Source organism: Scyliorhinus torazame, chromosome 9 (genome assembly GCF_047496885.1).
Source record: "Scyliorhinus torazame isolate Kashiwa2021f chromosome 9, sScyTor2.1, whole genome shotgun sequence".
NCBI classification, from domain to species: domain Eukaryota; kingdom Metazoa; phylum Chordata; class Chondrichthyes; order Carcharhiniformes; family Scyliorhinidae; genus Scyliorhinus; species Scyliorhinus torazame.
The window spans coordinates 48,082,984-48,100,927 of record NC_092715.1 but is presented as its reverse complement, the minus strand read 5'-3'; the positions used below and the strand labels follow the sequence as shown (position 1 = coordinate 48,100,927).

At 48.2% G+C, this 17,944-nt stretch overlaps 1 protein-coding gene across 3 annotated transcripts in view; it reads right to left on the bottom strand.

The window, feature by feature from the left end:
* LOC140429171 (protein WWC2-like) overlaps positions 1-17,944 on the bottom strand; it is a 334,080-nt gene that overhangs the window by 60,209 nt on the left and 255,927 nt on the right. For all 3 annotated transcript variants that reach the window (XM_072515837.1, XM_072515838.1, XM_072515839.1), the window contains exons 8-10: positions 5,381-5,454; positions 2,860-3,102; positions 1,240-1,329 (exon numbers count right to left, since the gene is read on the bottom strand). In XM_072515837.1, the coding sequence (XP_072371938.1) occupies positions 1,240-1,329; positions 2,860-3,102; positions 5,381-5,454 (407 nt within the window). The remainder of the gene's footprint in view (positions 1-1,239; positions 1,330-2,859; positions 3,103-5,380; positions 5,455-17,944) is intronic.

Here is a 17,944-nt window from a genome sequence, read left to right as displayed (position 1 = left end):
ACCCCTGTTAATAAAGGCAAGAACCCCATAGGCCTTCTTAACCACCTTATCAACCTGCCCTGCTGTCTTCAGAGATCGGTGAATATGCACACCAAGGTCCCTTTGATTCTCTGTACTTCCTAGGGTCCAGCCATTCATTGTATATTGTCTTGCCTTGTTCATCCTCCCAAAATGCTCTACCCCACACCTTTCATGGTTAAATACCATTTGCCACTTTTCTACCAATCTAACCAGGCTATGACACATGTGATCTAGTGTGACATTTTGGTGCAGTACTAAAGGAGTGCTTCACACAGCCGGAGGATGAAAGGTTAAACTGAGGCCCCATCTACCCTCTCAGTTGAACATAAAAGATCCCATTTTGAAGAAGAACAGTGGAGTTTCCCCTGGTGACCTGGCAAATCTTTATCCCTCAATCAATCTTTACCCCTCAACCTAAATCAAGTTTTCTGGTCATTATCACACTGTGTTTGGGGATCATACTGTGAGCAAATTAGCTGCCACATTTCCTACGTTGCACCAGCAACCACATACGTTTCATTGGAAGAGCTTTGGAACATCCAACGGTGTGAAATATGTTTTATAAATGCAATTTTTTTTGTTGTTAATTTAGAGTACCCAATTATTTTTTTTCCAATCAAGGGGCATTTTAGTGTGGCCAATCCACCTAACCTGCACATCTTTGGGTTGTGGGGGTGAGACCCAAGCAGACACGGGGAGAAGGTGCAAACTCCACACAGACAGTGACCCAAAGCTATTCCCCCCATTTTCCAAGCAGTTTATTCCCCAGCTCATAAACCAGGAATAAAACTGGCTGGCCTCTGCTGTATATTTTCTGTGTTTATTCAAAACAATTCTACTCACTCACTATGGAATGCTGAAAGTGAGTCAGCAGCTGTACGCAGAATGGGGTTTGAAGGTTGCACGTACAGTGGGGTACAGTGTCCAGGCCCACTTTATGATAGGATTATAAGACAAACTGAAACCAGAAAGATCCTCCTTACAATCATTCTTATTTAGTTACTCAGTACAAAAGGGCTGATTTAGCTCAGTGGGCAAAACAGCTGGTTTGTGATGCAGAACAAGGCCAGCTATGTGGGTTCAATTCCCATACCAGCTTACCTGAACAGGCAACTAGGGGCTTTTCACAGTAACTTCATACTTGTGACAATGAAAGATTATTATTTATAAATAGTTGCAAGTAAAGGCTTGGATTTTCCATATTGTAGAAACACTTACCTTTTAACTTGTGAATGGAGATACATGGTTAGTTGTGTTGCATCCTCAAGCTGCCGCACAAGCCTCTTCCTCTTATCTTGTAACTTTAGCCTAAAAACAAAAGTAATCATGAATTGCCCTCAGTAAGCTAGGCTTGCTATATCTGTGAAACACAGTCAATAAACCAAAGTGCCAGCATAAACAGTATTTATTAGAAAATCCATCCCGGTCCTTAAGTGATATCATATTCATCCTTCAGTCTTGTGGCCTCTTTTGTATTTAAGATGTGCTGAAAATGAAAATCATAGAATCATGGAAATAGCACAGTGGCCATTTGGCCCTCTTTTGAGCGGCAGCTCTTTTGAAGAACAGCCCAGTCGGTTCCCAAATCCCTGGAAATTTATCTCCTTCTAGTGTTCATCCCAAGTTCCATTTTGAAGGCTACTATTGAGTCTGTGTCCTATTGGGCGTCTGTTTCAAGTCCTTACTGCTCATTGCGCAACAAAGAATTTTCTTATGTCAACTTTGGTTATTTTGTGAATCACCTTACTTCTGCGCCCTCTGTTCATCAACCCTTCAGCCATTGGAAACATTTATTTGCTCTATCAAAACCCTAAGCATTTACATTCTTCCTAAAGTATGGTACCCAGAATTAGACACAATGGGCGCGATCTACCCGCCTCGTTGCCCCCGAAAGGCAACATGGCTGGTAGATGCTGGGAGATCCCTCTTCTGGGATCTACCTGGCTCGCCTCACCTTGCATGATCTTAAGTGATCTCGCAAAATGTCACGGTCTGAATTCTGCCATTGTGGGTGGGATCACGATTTTGCAAATTTGCATATTAGAGCAAGACAGCTAGTCTCACTCTAACATGCATTTCCCTGAGATACCCGAGACGTTGGGATCTAACCCCTTTGCCTCTGAGACCTCGGATGAGTGCCATTCAGTGCTGGTCTCCACAAATGGGCATCAGATGGAACGGTACCTGTGTGGGTCTCCCAGGGAATCGAAGGCCCCCAAGTGCTCACCCTTTGGATAGGGTGGCACCCTGGCACTGCTGGTGCCATTCAGCCAGCATGGCAATGCCACCTGAATAAGGTGCCAGGCTGGCATTTTTCCCACACCGGTGATGCCCTAAGCGATATCATATTCATCCTTCAGTCTTTTCAGTTTTTCAGTTGGAGTGTAGGGGATCCCAAGGACACCCAGTGCAGGAAAAGGTACTAAGTGTGGCCATGTTGGGGATTCCCTGCTGAGGCTCCGAATTGAACCAGAGTCCTAGTAGACAGCATTGTGTTTCTCGGCACTGCAAGCGCCGGGAAACACCCAACACGTGACTGTTCCGATTCAATTAGATCACACCAATACTTCAGCTGGGGCCAAGCTAGCGTTTGATGGAGGTTTAGCATAACTCCCTGGCTTTTCCTGGCCTCTACTTAGAAAGGTCAAGATCCCATTTGCGTTAACTGTTTTGTTAATCTCACCTGCCACCTTCAAAGATCTGTCCACAAACACCCCTAGGTCTCTCTTTTTTGCATACTTTGCCCCTCCTACCAATATTTAACAAGAGGTCACAGCGAAGTCCTCATGCTGCCCTAAAGGCCCCCAAAGGCTCCCGGGATAAAATCACTGCTCAGACCTCTCGGCCAGTGCTTCACTGGGCATGTTGGGTGCAGAATGAAGCTCCTCTTCCAAGCGTTTCCTATCTGCTTCCAGCCGCGTAAGCTCATCCTGTGAGCATTTCCGTAGCGTCACAAACTGCAGTTCCTTCAGAAGCTCTTCTTTCTCATTGATCAGCATCAGCTTGTCTCGCTCAACGTCAAGCATCCCTGGCCAGGCCTCGGAGTCCAACTTTGACAATTCGATTTTTATATTTGCTATTCTGAAACAAAAGGAATGTAATAAAAAACATCTCATTATCACAATCTGTTGTCTATTTTACATTTAAAGTGCACAACTCATATTTGTGGCACTTTCACACACATATAAGTGGTGCAGGATGGATTGAGAAAATGAAGCACTAAGTGAGCCAAGGGACAGTTAGAGAAGCTAGTTAGTAGACTAATGACGACTGAGAAAATAAATCTTTTGAATGGACCAAAATTCAGTAAAAGGCACTAACATATAGGTTTGGAGTCTTTGAATCATTCCTCAAAACATGTCAGGAGTTAACTTGTACAATCACAAAACAGAGGGTTAGTACTCTACTGGTTTAGATATGGTGCTCTTGCTGTCTGTTCTGGTTTAGCTCACTTGGTTAGACAGTTGGCTCGTGATGCAAGGCCAGCAGCATGAGTTCAATTCCTGTACTAGCTGAGGTTATTCATGAAGGCCCCCACCTTCCCTTGCTCTCTCCCCTGAGGTGTGGTGATCCTCTGGTTAAGTAACCACCAGTCAGCTCTCCCTCTCAAAGGGGACAGTAGCTAATGGTCATCTGGGATCATGGTGTCTTTGCCTTACATAATTTAAAATGTCAGTTAGATAGATTGGGTCAGGAAAGCAGAGGAGAGACAGACTCTAAAAATTAAATCCAATAGGTAATGGTTCCCAGATGCATTTCAATGGAAAGCATCTAATTGACATTTTAGATAAGATAGAATGGTTTGTCCATTCTTCTACACATATCTGGGGTGGGATTCTCCCAGCCCCGCGCCGGGCCGGAGAATGCACGCTGCCCCGACGGCCTTTGGCGCGGTGCGGGTTGCAGGCCGCTCTAGGCGTCCGGGCCGCCGATTCTCCGGCCCGGATGGGCTGAGCGGCTGCTCTGAAAAGGCAAAGTCCTGCCGGCGCCGTTCACACTTGGTCGCGTCGTGGGGGGGCTCCGATCCCGGGGGTGGGCCTCCAATGGGGCCTGGCCTGCGATCGGGGCCCACCGATCGGCGGGCCGGCCTCTTGCTCCCCGGGCCTATTTTCTTACGCGCCGGCTCCTAAACATCTGCGCCAGGTTGCGTCGGGGCAGGCACATTGAGGGAGGCCACCACACATGCGCGGGTTGGTGCCGGCGCCACTGCACATGTCCTCGTTGACACCGGCGCTACTGCGCATGCGCGGGTTGCCGTGGCACACAGTTCGCGCCGGGATGGGAAGCTGGAGCGGCGTGAACCGCTCCAATGCCGTGCTGGCCCCCTGTAGGGGCCGGAATCAGTACTTCCAGCGGCCCGTTCACGCCGGTGTGAAACGCGACGGCGTTTCCGACGGCGTGGACACTCTGCCGCCGAATGGGAGAATCCCGCCCATTATATATTGTATTATATTTATTTAGCTCTTCTGCAAGAGATGAAATTTTATTGTATGTCAGGGGTGAGAGCTAAAGAATTATACGTGCTACGAATTGGAATTGAGCAATCTACCACAAATGTGTATCATCCCCTTTCACTTCAGATTATGTGATATGCTTCATCTAAAATGTTCCGAGCTCATTCTGCAGCTGATGTACTTACAAATTGGCAGAAACATCGGGATGTATTTTAAAAGTGGGTTTCTCCCATTTTTCCCACCCACTTGACAATCATAATGGAACATGAGACTTACCCACTGTCTTCCTGACCCAATCTGGCTAACTTCAATTTAAAATTACAGGCGGCAAGAACGTCCGATCTAAACCAGTCTGGTCCCCTTTAAATATGCAGATTGGCTTCAATGATGTGCGCAGCAATTTGGGGATTTCCTCCAGGCACCCATTCTATTATAGCTGAGAACTGATGTTTCATTATCACCAGCAGCAACTTCCCCTCCCCCTCCTTTGACTGTGAAAATGGAAATAATAATAATCACTTATTGTCACAAGTAGGCGTCAGTGAAGTTACTGTGAAAAGCCCCGAGTCACCACATTCCGGTGCATGTTTGGGGATGCTGGTACAGGAATTGAACCCACGCTGCTGGCCTTGTTCTGCATTACAAGCCAGCTGTTTAGCCTACTGTGCTAAACCAGTCCCGGTTACTAAATGGTTACTAATCCATTGTTTTATGATCTATCAATTTAATGGCGCATGTTAACTTCAACTTAAACTGAAGGAATCCAGTTCGAAAAGAACATGTGCAGACATCACAGATAGAAGATGGGGGAAAAAAACTCCTTGCACACTGATCTTACTGATCAGAGTATTTCTACAAAAGATATACAAAACAGTATCATTAATTAATCAACACGGAATAATTACCTTCTCTTTGCCTCCTCGTACTGAAGACTCAACCTGACCTTCTCAGCCAGATTGGCTCGGCTCCGTGGGCCAAACTAGAAAGAAATTAATTTAAAATAAAATTTGGTTACATGTTCTTCAAACCCTTTCTATCTCTAACATTATAATCTCTTGATAGAACATTCCTGAGCTCAAATCATTAGAAGACATGAATGTCGACTTATTTAAAGATTTTCAGTGCATAAATTTCTGGATCTCTCAAATTCAAGAAAATTGATCAATATTAGAGATTGGCAGGGTAGCTGGTTTGCAACATTTGTCGAATTTCATGTCGGCTCACCGAACAAACATCACAAGGTCAGCAGGAACCCTGAAGGAAATTACTAGTCAGTGGACCCTCAGGTGTTTTCTGCTGATGTTATGCAAACAAACTTATTAAATAGGAGCAGGATAGGTCTCTCAGCCGAGCACTGGAATATCATCAAGGCTGAGATCAATAGGTTTTTCATCAGTAGGGGAATTAAGGGTTATGGAGATAGGACAGGAAAGTGGATTTAGTGACTGTTACTAAATGGTAGAGCAGGCTCGAAGGGTTGAATGGCCTGCTCCTGTTCCTATTTCTTATTGTCTAGAACCTGCTCCACCATTTACTAAGGTCATAAGACGTAGGAGCAGAAGTGGGCCACTCGGCCCATCGAGTCTGCTCCGCCATTTAATGAGATCAAGGCTGATCTGATATAATTCTCAACTCCATTTTTCCGCCTTATCCCCATAACCCTTGATTCCCTTGCTGACGAAAAATCTGTCTATCTCTGCATTGAACATATTTCACGACCCAGTCTCTGCAGCTCTCCACGGTAAGGAATTCCACAGATTCTCTCCGCTCCGAGAGGAGAAATTCCTCCTCATCTCTTGTCTTAAATAGGCGACCCCTTACTCTGAGATTATGCCCTCTGGACCTGGAGTCCCCCACAAGAGGAAATATCCTCTCAGTATCTATCCTGTCAAGTCCCATGAGAATCCGATATGTCTCAATAAGGTCACTTCTCATTTGTCTGAACTCCAATGAGTACAGGCCCAATCTACTCAACCTCTCCTCATAAGAAAATCACTCCATACCCGGGATCAACCTAGTGAACCTTCTCTGGACTGCCTCCAATGCCAGCATATCTTTCCTTAGCCAAGGGAACCAAAACTGTTCACAGCATTCCAGGTGCGGTCTAACTAGTACCTTGTATAGTTTCAGCTGGACTTCCCTATATTTAAACTCCAATCCCTTTGAAATGAAGGGCTACATTCCATTTGTCTTCCCAATTCCTGCTGAACTTGCATGCTAGCTTTTTGTGATTTATGCACAAGGACCCCTAAATCCCTCTGCACTGCACTTTTCTGCAGTCTTTCTCCATTTAAATAACATTGAACCTGATTTGATTGTAACCCCAATTCCACATTCCTGCCAACTCCATAACCTTTCACTCCCTTGGTTACCAAGAAGTTAACGATATCTGCTTTAAAAATATTCTTCCATTGCCTTTTGGGGGAGTTCAAAAGAGTCACGACCCTCAGAGAAAAATATTCTCCCCATCTTCCCTCCATTGCCCCTCTTAACTCCCATGCCCTCTTCATGTCCTCTCCTATACCTCACACACCCCATGCCCCCTACATTCCATCCCTCTTTCATTACCCTATGTTCCCATGCATCGTCCTGATACACTCTTCCAGTATCCACTATGTTCAGGTACAATTAGCCAATGATAAGTCTAACAAGTCTTTGCAATTCTCCTAATATGATACAGAAATCAAAGTGGCTTTGAAAATCTCCTTTGAAAACAAAACTGCTCATCTTACAACTTCAAAATGGTGTCAATCATCCGTCGCCTTTCATAGTATCAATGATAAAAAGCTTGAATCCATGTCACATCTCTTAATCTTGTGTAAATAACTAAACAGGCATTGAAAAAACCCTTCAAAAGAAAGATCAGGTTGTTACAAAGCAATGTAGATGTCAGTCAAACAATGTTAGCACTCCTCTTCAGGTCAATGTCAATACTGCCGACAGGATTGAGTCCATTAACACTCTTGGATCTCAGTCAAAGAATCCTAATAAAGCCATCTGGCAACTGTATCAACAGATGCAGTTTGAAGATGGCCTCATTATGAATACTTGGTTGAGCTCCAATGATAGTTAATTGACTGAGCCTTGCAGATAACATTGTTTGATTAATGGTTTTAGTATCTTGCAAAAACATGATTTTTCTTTGAAGAGTTTTTTAAAAATGCCGTGTGTATTATTACATAAGATTAAGAGGCGAGAAGAGGATTCAAGTTTTTTTGTCATCGATGCAATGAATGGCTATGGTTGATTGACAACTTTATGAGGAGTTATGAGTTTCAAAGATAATGTTGAATGGCTGATTTTTTTGGGTTTCCAACTCGGGTTCCCCTGTGGTTCTCAACTCCTCTGAGGTGCCATGAACCCATGTCTCCTAACAAAGCACGCCGGTCTCCGTCAAAATTTTGGGGTGGTTTGAAATGCCCACTTGTGCAATAGAGCCAGCCAGGCAGGGTCGCTTGCAGGCTTTTTACCCATATCCTTATCCCACGTTGGCAAAACATGCTGGAAACAGGAATGGTGACAGGAATTTTGGACCCACTTGACAAGATTAGAAATGCAGAGTAAATAAGAGTAAACCAGGGGTGGGATTCTCCGTTGCGGGTCCACCTCGCTACTGCTGCCAGCGAGAATGGAAAATTTGGTGCTCAGCCAAATCTCTATTCATTGCAGCAGGAACCAATAGGGTGGCATGGTGGTGCAGTGGTTAGCACTGCTGCCTATAGCACTGAGGACCCCGGTTCGAATCCCGGCCCCGGGTCACTGTCCGTGTGGAGTATGCACATTTTCCCTGTGTCTGCGTGGGTTATGCCCCCATAACCCAAAGATGTGCAGGTCAGGTGGATTGGCCACGCTAAATTGCCCTTTATTTAGGAAAAAAAAATAATTGGATACACTAAATTTATTTTTTAAAATAAAAAAATTGCAGCAGGAAGGGAGAATCCCGCCGGCATGACGGAACAGCGAATCAAAGTCCAGGGGCGGGATTCTGCGGGAATCGGCGGGGCGGGCAACTCCGGCGCGAAGGACTGGCTGCCCCAAAGGTGCAAAGGAGGGGCAAGGCCAGCACCGGAGTGTTTGTGCCACACCAGCCAGTGCGGAAGGGGCTTGGCGCCACGCCAACTGGCTCCGAAGGGCCTCCGCCGGCCGGCGCGGGTTGGCGCATGTGCAGGAGCGCCAGCGTGTGCTGGCGTCATCCCAGCGCATGCTCAGGGGGGGTTCATCTCCGTGTCGGCCATTGCGGAGGCTGACAGCAGCCGACGCGGGGGAATAGAGTGCCCCCAAGGCACAGGCCCGCCTGCGGATCGGTGGGCCCTGACCACGGGCCAGGCCACCGTGGGGGCACGCCCTGGGCCCAGATCCCCCCGCGCCCCCCCGAGGCCTCCCGCGGAGCCAGGTCCCGCCGATAAGTACCTACTCTAATTTACGCCGGTGGGACTGGCCGAAAACGGGTGGCCACTTGTCCCATCGCGGGCCGGAGAATCGCCGGAGGGGGGCGCTGCCAGCGACCGCCGACCGGTGCGGCGCGATTCCCGCCCCCCGCCAAATCCCCGGCGCCGGAGAATTCGGCAGCGGCAGGGGTGGGTTTCACACCGCCCATGGCGATTCTCCGACCCGGTGGGGGGGTCGGAGAATCCCGCCCCAGTTCTTGCTTTAGAGTGAATTGAGAGTAGGTAATGCTCATTGAAGTTTGTACTTAAGAGCTGGGTATTTCCCCAGTTGGAGAATGATTCTGGACAGGGAGTGGATCCAGAAAGGAAGAGCAGGAACCAGTGTTTGTACTAAACTGTAGTATCACAATAAAACTGTTGTGAATCATCAGAATGTCTTCTGCTGCCTAGTTCAGTAAATGGATATCAACCCATTGAAAACTGCCCGCCATTTCTAAAGGCCTCCCACTTGGTTCAATGCCACAATAATCCAGGATATAATTTGTTTGAAGGCTTAATGTCATGATTTGCCAAACTCTGTGCATGTTGGTGACGAATCACTTCCAATAGTAGTCAGCCATTCGGCCCTTCAATCTCATTCTGCACTTTGATCACATTCAATCATAATAATAATCTTTACTGTCACAAGTAGGCTTACATTAACACTGCAATGAAGTTTCTGTGAAAAGCCCCTAGTCGCCACATTCCGGCGCCTGTTCGGGTACACAGAGGGAGAATTCAGAATGTCCAAATTACCTAACAGCACATCTTTCTGGACTTGTGGGAGGAAACCGGAGCACATTTGGAAGTGAATGGTCTTATCAGCGACAGACACCATGGTTTTGTACGAGGGAGGTCATGTCTCACTAATTTAATTGAATTCTTTGAGGACAAAAATGATTGACGAGGGAAGGGCTGTAGATGTTGTCCACATGGACTTTAGTAAAGCATTTGATAAGGTCCTTCATGGCAGGCTGGTGCAAAAGATTAAATCACATGGGGTTAGGGGTGAACTAGCTGGATGGATCCAGGACTGGCTTGGCCATATACGACAGAGGGTAGCAGGGAAAGGATGTTTTTCCGAATGGAGGTCTGTAACGAATGGTGTTTCGCAGGAATCAGTACCGAGGCATTTTTGTAATATATATAAATGACTTGGAAGAAAACGTAGCAGGTCTGATTAGCAAGTTTGAGGATGACACTATGAATGCAGGAGTTGCGGGTAGTGATGAAGATTGTCAGAGAATACAACAGGATATGGATAGGATGGAAAATTGGGTAGAAAAATGGCAGATGGTATTTAACCCGGACAAATGCGAGGTGATGCATTTTGGTAGATCCAATTCAGGTGGGAGCTATAAAATAAATGGCAGAACCATCAGGAGCATAGAGACACAGAGAGATCTGGGCGTGCAGATCCACAGATCCTTAAAAGTGGCAGCATAGGTGGAAATGGTGGTAAAGAAAGCATATGGCATGCCTGTCTTCATAGGGCGGGGTATCGAGTATAAAAGCTCGAAAATTATGTTAGTTATATGGAACGTTGGTTAGGCCACATTTAGAATGCTGCGTCCAATTCCGGTTACCGCACTACCAGAAGGACGTAGAGGCTTTGGAGAGAGTACAGAAAGAGTTTACCAGGATGTTGCCTAGTATGGAGGGTATTAGCTATGAGGAGAGACTGAATAAACTGGGTTTGTTTTCCCTCGAGAGACGGAGGCTGAGGGACGTTTATACAATTATTAGGGGTATAGATGGGGTGAACAGTTGGAGGCTTTTTCTCAGGGCGGAAATGACAATAACAAGGGGTCACAAGTTCAAGGTGAGGGGGGAAAGGTTCAGTGGAGATGTGCAGGGGACGTTTTTTACGCAGAGGGTGGTGGTGGCCTGGAATGCACTGCCAAGTGAGGTGGTTGAGGTAGATAAGTTAGCAACCTTTAAGACTTATCTGGATCGGCACAAGAATGGACGGGGTATAGAAGGTACAGACGGTTGGTCTAGATAGGACTCGTGATCGGTGCAGGCTTGGAGGGCCGAAGGGCCTGTTCCTGTGCTATATTGTTCTTTGTTCTCACCCGGAGGGAAACCAAGCCGACACAGGGAGGACGTGCAGACTCCGCACAGACAGTGACCTAAGCCAGGAATCGAATCTGGGACCCTGGAGCTGTGAAGCAACAGTGCTAACCACTGTGCTACCGTGCCGCCCATAGACTGAATTGAATCCCCATTTTCACACTGCAGGCTTCATTAACATAAGAACATAAGAACTAGGAGCAGGAATAGGCCATCTGGCCCCTCGAGCCTGCTCCGCCATTCAATGAGATCATGGTTATCTTTTGTGGACTCAGCTCCACTTTCCCGCCCGAACACCATAACCCTTTATTCCTTTATTCTTCAAAAAACTATCTATCTTTAACTTGAAAACATATTTATTCGCATTTGAGGAAGTCTCATTAGCAAATGCTCAAACATGAGGTGCCAATGGCTTTTTAAACTCACTGTACTGGATGGTTCAAAGACACAATAACAGTGCATTTAATACTAAGAGCAACGAGTTTATATTTATTTCTAACCAGTTAATATTCTAAAACTAGGTCACAAAACTCTCACTTCTTTCAAATATGTGCTGGTTGCGCCGTGATCACATTTCCACCCCGGGTGTCTCTTTTCATGTGGCCAAATAAATGCAAGAGAGAAGGTGATACAAGGCAATTGGGGTCAATCTGATCTGAAGCTGGTAAACATCACATGGACTGTGAATCCTTGCAATGACTGGCCTTAAAGCGATTAAAATTTCTACTCAATTAGCATTCCACTGAACAAAACATCAGATCATGCCTCAAATCTATTCCGTAAGCTGTTTACTTTGAAGCTTGACCTGCACATGACTCGGATTTATCATCATATGTTTAAAATGCCATCAGCAAATGCTCCAGTGGTCAGATAGCAAGTTCTAAATTGTAGTGAGGGCGCTAAAATGACTTGAGGGAGCAAGTTGCTCAGAAATGCTTTCCAAAGAAGTTAATTTCATACATAATCGGATAACAAGTGAGGGGAAATTAGCTACTATCTGCAGCAAACATGTACCGTGCCAAATGGATTGGATTGTTAGCAGAGTGTGCCTGTCACAAAAGATATATGCAAAACAAAAGTCCTCAGATGGCTTATGCCAGCAGAGGATTCCAGGGAGGGCGGCGGCCCTGGAGCGGCCATTTTTTCTGTCCAATCCTGGAGTCAGAGTTGACAGGCTCTGCAATGGCGAGCCATCGCCTCCCAACCTGATCCAGTTCTCATGCAATTTATTGACTCCTCCACATTTTGCAGAAGAGGTCCTAGGAAAGGCATCAGGAGCAGGATCACTGACTGATTTTGTCCCTCCCCAAGCCTGAGAGTATTGAGGTCAGTTCCAGAATCCCCAGACGCCTGCAATTAACTAACTCAGTGCAGACGAATCTCGGGCTTTCCTTTTTTTCCCCCAATTACGGAGCAATTTAGCGTGGCCAACCAACCTACCCTGCACAACTTTGGGTTGTGGGGGTGAAACCCTGGCAGACACGGGGAGAATGTGCTAACTCCACACGGACAGTGACACACGGGGCCGGGATCGAACCTGAGTCCTCAGCGCCGTGAGGCAGCAGTGCTAACCACTGTGCCACAAATCTCAGGCTTTCCTGGTTTAGGGGGCTCAGTTTCCAGCGTGCATGTTTCAACTGAATCACTGGCCAGAATTTTCTGGCCATTCAAGCCGGCAGGACCTTTTGACCCAGAAGATCCCGCTGCCAGCCAATGGCGGCCCAGTTTAGCAGCGGGTTTTGTGTAAAATCCTGCCTACTGAAACATGAGCAGGCCATTCAGCTCATTATGAGTGGGCTGAATTTTGAAAGACCCATCCACTGAATCCCATTCCCCTGCCCGTTCTCTGGCCGCAGCTCTTATCTGACATCCAATACTATATTATTATTTTTTTTTAAAAAATATTTTTAATGAAGCATTTGCAAAACCTTTATAACAATAACAAACAAAACAATAATAACAGAAACATCAACATGGTAAACTAGACATTTCCCACCCAACCCCTTCTGTACATCCCTGAACCATATTGCACCTACCCGCCTCCCGCTCCCCCCCTTCAGAATGCTGCTTCTGCTGACATTTTAATTTCCCCCGAGAAAGTCGACGAATGGCTGCCACCTCCGGGAGAACCCCAGCATTGACCCCCTCAAGGCAAATTTCATTTTCTCCAGCTTGAGAAACCCAGCCATGTCACTGACCCAAGTCTCCACACTTGGGGGCTTCGAGTCCCTCCACATTAACAGGATCCGTCCGTCCGGGCTACCAGGGAGGCCAGAACGTCGGCCTCTTTCACTCCCTGAACTCTCGGGTCTTCTGACACTCCAAAGATCGCTATCTCTGTGCTCGGTGCCACCCGCATGCTTAACACCTTGGACATTGCCTTGGCAAACCCCTGCCAGAATCCTCCAAGCTTCGGGCATGCCCAAAACATATGGACATGGTTTGCTGGGCTTCCCGCACACCTCGCACATCTATCTTCTACCCCGAAAAACTTGCTCATCCTCACCGCCGTCATGTGTGCCCGGTGTACCACCTTAAACTGTATTAGACTGAGCCTGGCACATGATGAGGAGGAATTAACCCTGCTTAGGGCGTCCGCCCACAGACCCGCCTCTAACGCCCCCCCCCCGGCCATCTGCTCCATGAAACCCCTCAACTCCTTCGCCGCAGCAGGCTTCCTTACAGTCCTGGATTTTGACCGGTCCAGATCGGGATCAATGACCGTGTTAAAGTCATAATCAAGCCATGAGACTCTGGGCAGGATTCTCTGACCCCCCGCCGGGTGGGAGAATCGCCGGGGTACGGCGTGAATCCCGCCCCCGCCGTCCTCCCAATTCTCCTGCCCACCACAAACCGGCCCGGCGTGAGTCGCGCCGCCTGCCTCGGAGAATGGCGGGGTCCGGCACGACTCAATGGGCGCCGGGGATGCCCGAATTCTCTGGCCTGCGATGGGCCGAAGTCCCGCCCGTCAGTAGCCGGTCCCGCCGGTGTAAATTAGAGTAGGTCCCTTACCGGCGGGACCTGGTGGCTCCGGGGTTCCTGGGGGGTCGTGGGGGGATCTGGCCCCAGGAGGGGCCCCCACGGTGGCCTGGCCCGCGATCGGGGCCCACCGATCCGCGGGCGGGCCTGTGCCATGGGGGCACTCTATTTCTCTGCAAAGGCCGCTGTGGTCCTCTGCGATGGCCGATGTGGAGACGAACCCTCCCGTGCATGCGCGGGGAGGACGCCAGCACGAGCTGGCGCTCCTGCGCAAGCACCAACTTGCGCCAGCCAGCAGAGGCCCTTCGGTGCTGGTTGGCATGGTGCCAAGCCCCTATCCCGCCGGCGGGCGGGGTGCCAACCACTCCGGGGCAGGCCTAGCCCCTGAAGGTGCGGAGGATTCCGCACCTTTGGGACGGCCTGACGTTAGAGTGGTTCACGCCACTCCGTCCCGCCGGGACCCCACGTCCCGCCGGGTACAGGAGAATCCCACCCTCTAGGTCCGGGATCTTGCCTAACACCCGTCTCATAAATCCCACACCATCCCAGTTCGGAGCGTATACGTTTACAAGCACCACCCGTACACCTTGCAGCTTCCCACTCACCATAATATATCTACCCCCCCTTATCTGCCACAATACTTCCTGCTTCAATCGCCACCCGCTTGCTGATCAATATCGCTCTCCCCCTGGTCTTTGTGTCCAGCCCAGAGTGGAACACCTGACCAACCCACCCCTTTCTCAATCTTGTCTGATCAATAATCTTTAGATGTGTCTCCTGAAGCATTGCTACATCTGCCCTCAGCCCCTTTAAATGTGCAAAAACGCGAGCCCTTTTGACCGGCCCATTCAAACCCCTCACATTCCACGTGATCAACCTGGACGGGGGGGCTGCCACCCCACCCCCGCTGCCGACTAGCCATAACCTTTTTTTGGCCAGCCCAGAGCCCGCGGGCTGGGTGCAACCTCCGCCGGCGGTCCCCCCGGTCCCTGGCGGGCATAGGGAGCTCGTGGGCCGGGTGCAGCCTCGTGCCGCGGTCCCCCCGGTCCCTGGCAGGCACAGGGAGCTCGTGCCCCCCGCTTCCCCAAGCTCCCCCAAAAGCAGCAAACGCCTCCGACCTCCCTTTTGTTTCCCGATAATAGTTCCTCCCCTGTCAGCGAAGCAGCCTCCCCCTTCACCCCCCTGCCCCCCCAACAACAGCCCCGAAACCTAATCCCCCAGGTCAAGCACCATCTTAGCACATGTGCACCCCTCATCACGCTTCTGAGAGTCAGCTGACCCATGCTGACCCCGACAGCCCCCACCCTTGGTGACAAACAGTCTGGCTCCCTATTGTTCAAACCCCTCTCCCGAAATGCATAAACGATTTTAAAACATTGCAGTCCCCAGTAGGTAAACAACCTCAAGTAAAAGAAATTAACATAAACCAATGCAGAAATAATCGCTTGAAACCAGACCCAACCTCCCACAGAATCGGGGCCCCCCTCCGCATCCAATCTCTGCAAAAACAAAGCACCCTTAAACCACCACCCTAGCCCAATATTTAACCCAGAACCCCATACAGTCTTATTTGAACCGATACAAGAAATACACAAATTACAAACCGCCGCCACACAACTCCTTCAAGACTTAAGTGTCCTTTAAGACGCTTCCAACTTCTTTTCCTTGATTAAAGACCATACACGTCCGGTGCCTCAAAGTAAAAGTGCCGGTCTTCGTGCGTAACCCACAACCGCGCTGGATACAGCATCCCGAATTTCACCCCCTTCTTGAAGAGGATCGCCTTCACCTGGTTAAACTCAGCACATCTCTTAGCCAGCTCTGTTCCCAGTCCTGGTAGATGTGCACGTCGCTGTTCTCCCATCTGCTGCTCCGCTCCTTCTTGGCCCACCGCAAGACAGGTTCTTTGTCCGAAAAGCAGTGGAAACCCACCACCATGGCCCTCGCCGGGTCATTCGCTTTAGGCTTCCTTGCGAGGGCTCGATGCGCTCCGTCCACTTCCAGAGGCCGAGAAAACGCCCCGGGTCCCATCAGCGCTTCCAGCATACTCGCCACATATGCTCCCGCATTCGACCCCTCAATTCCTTCGGGGAGGCCAACGATCCTTAAGTTCTGCCTCCTGGACCTGTTCTCCAGGTCCTCCAACTTTTCCTGCATTCTCTTGTGGCGCTCATCCAACACCTCCACCTTATGTTCCAGCATGGTTAGATAGTCCTCCTGGCTAGACAACTTCAGCTCAATTTCTTGTATCGCTTTCCCTTGGGCCGCCTGGTTCAAAACCACTTGATCGATCGCAGCCTTGATCGGGTCCAGCGTTTCCTTTTTCAACTCAGCGAAACAGTCCTTAAAGAACTTCATCTGCTGCTCCTTAGACCACTGAGCCACCGCTCCCTGGTCCTGACCCTTTGCCATGCTGCCCCGCGATACCAGCTCCGACTGCTTCACTCTATCAGGGCTGAGTCTTTTCACACGGCGATTTCTAGTCCAATTAGCCATACATCGGAGGGTGAATCCTTCTTAATATTGTCCACTTCACCGATCTATCCAATAAAGTCTGAGAAAGGTCGAGAAAAAAGCTCCGAAAGTCCGTTTCAGGCAGGTGCTATCGAATGTGCGACCTACTCATCCATGGTCACCACCGGAAGTCAATACTATATTATTATTACTGGTTGAGCAGAAATTCTTCTCAATTAAATATTGAGAAAATTGAAGCCATTATCTTTGATTTTTGTTCTTAACGTAGTTCCCCAGTTATTTCCCACCACGTATCTACATCATCACTATGTCCGCTGCCCAACTTTGCTCCCAGCTCAGCTCATGTACCGCTGAAACCCTCCTTCATGGCTTTATTACCTCTGGATTTGACTATTCTGATGTATTCCAGGCTAGTCTCTCACATACCCTCCATAAACATGAGCTTATCCACCATTGTCCTTACTTGCATCAACTTGTGTTCGTTCATCTCCCTTGTGCACATTGATCTGTACTGGCTCGCAGTCAAGCAATGCTTCGATTTTAAATGCTCAACTTTCTTTTCAAATTGTTCCATGACCTCTTACCGCCCTATCTCTGTCATTCCCACCAGCCCCAAGATATCTGAGCTTATCCGATTCTAGCCTCCTGAGCAGCCACTATTTTAATCGCTCCACCATGGATGAGCTGTCTATAGACTAAGCATTTAATTTCCTTCCCTAACCCTCTCTGACTCAACCTCACTGTCCTCCTCTGAGATGCTCCTTTTTAAAAATAAATTTGGAGTACCCAATTCATTTTTTTCAAATAGGGGGCAATTTAGCGTGGCCAATCCACCTAGCCTGCACATCTTTGAATTGTGTGGGCGAAATCCACGCAAACACGGGGAGAATGTGCAAGCCACACGGACAGTGACCCAGAGCTGGGATCGAACCTGGGACCTCGGCACCGTGAGGCAGCAGTGCTAACCAATTTTCAGCAGCTGTGTTATGTGGCTTGGTGTTTATGGTAGAGAACGAAGTGTCTTCGCATGTTTTATTTGTTAAAAGCACTACATAAATAAATGTTGTTTTTCACATATTTACCCACATACATTTTAAAATACAATGGATTCTGCTCGTACCACAATTTCTGGGACACCGCCTCAAGTTCTAATAAAAGTGTATTACAAAAATCTCCTATTCTTAAAATGATTTTGGTGACTGTAAATTTATGCCTTCTAGTTAATGATTCAAAGAAATTGTTTTTCCCAATTTATCTTGTCAAAACCTCTCACCTTTTTGAACAGGTATACTAAGGGTTCAATTTTACAGGGTATTGTTTGCCCCCCAACTCCCAACCCAGAAGAAATAACCGTCCTGAACCGACCGGCATTAACAGAGGCTGTCCTGCAGCTAAAAACCTCTCTGGGTTGCCTAAAGGTGTGTGGTTGGGACTTCCACTCCTCACTGGGAGGATTACCTGCCCTTGAGAGCTGCTGACCAATCAGATTAACTGGCAGCCCTCGAAGCCCCAGCA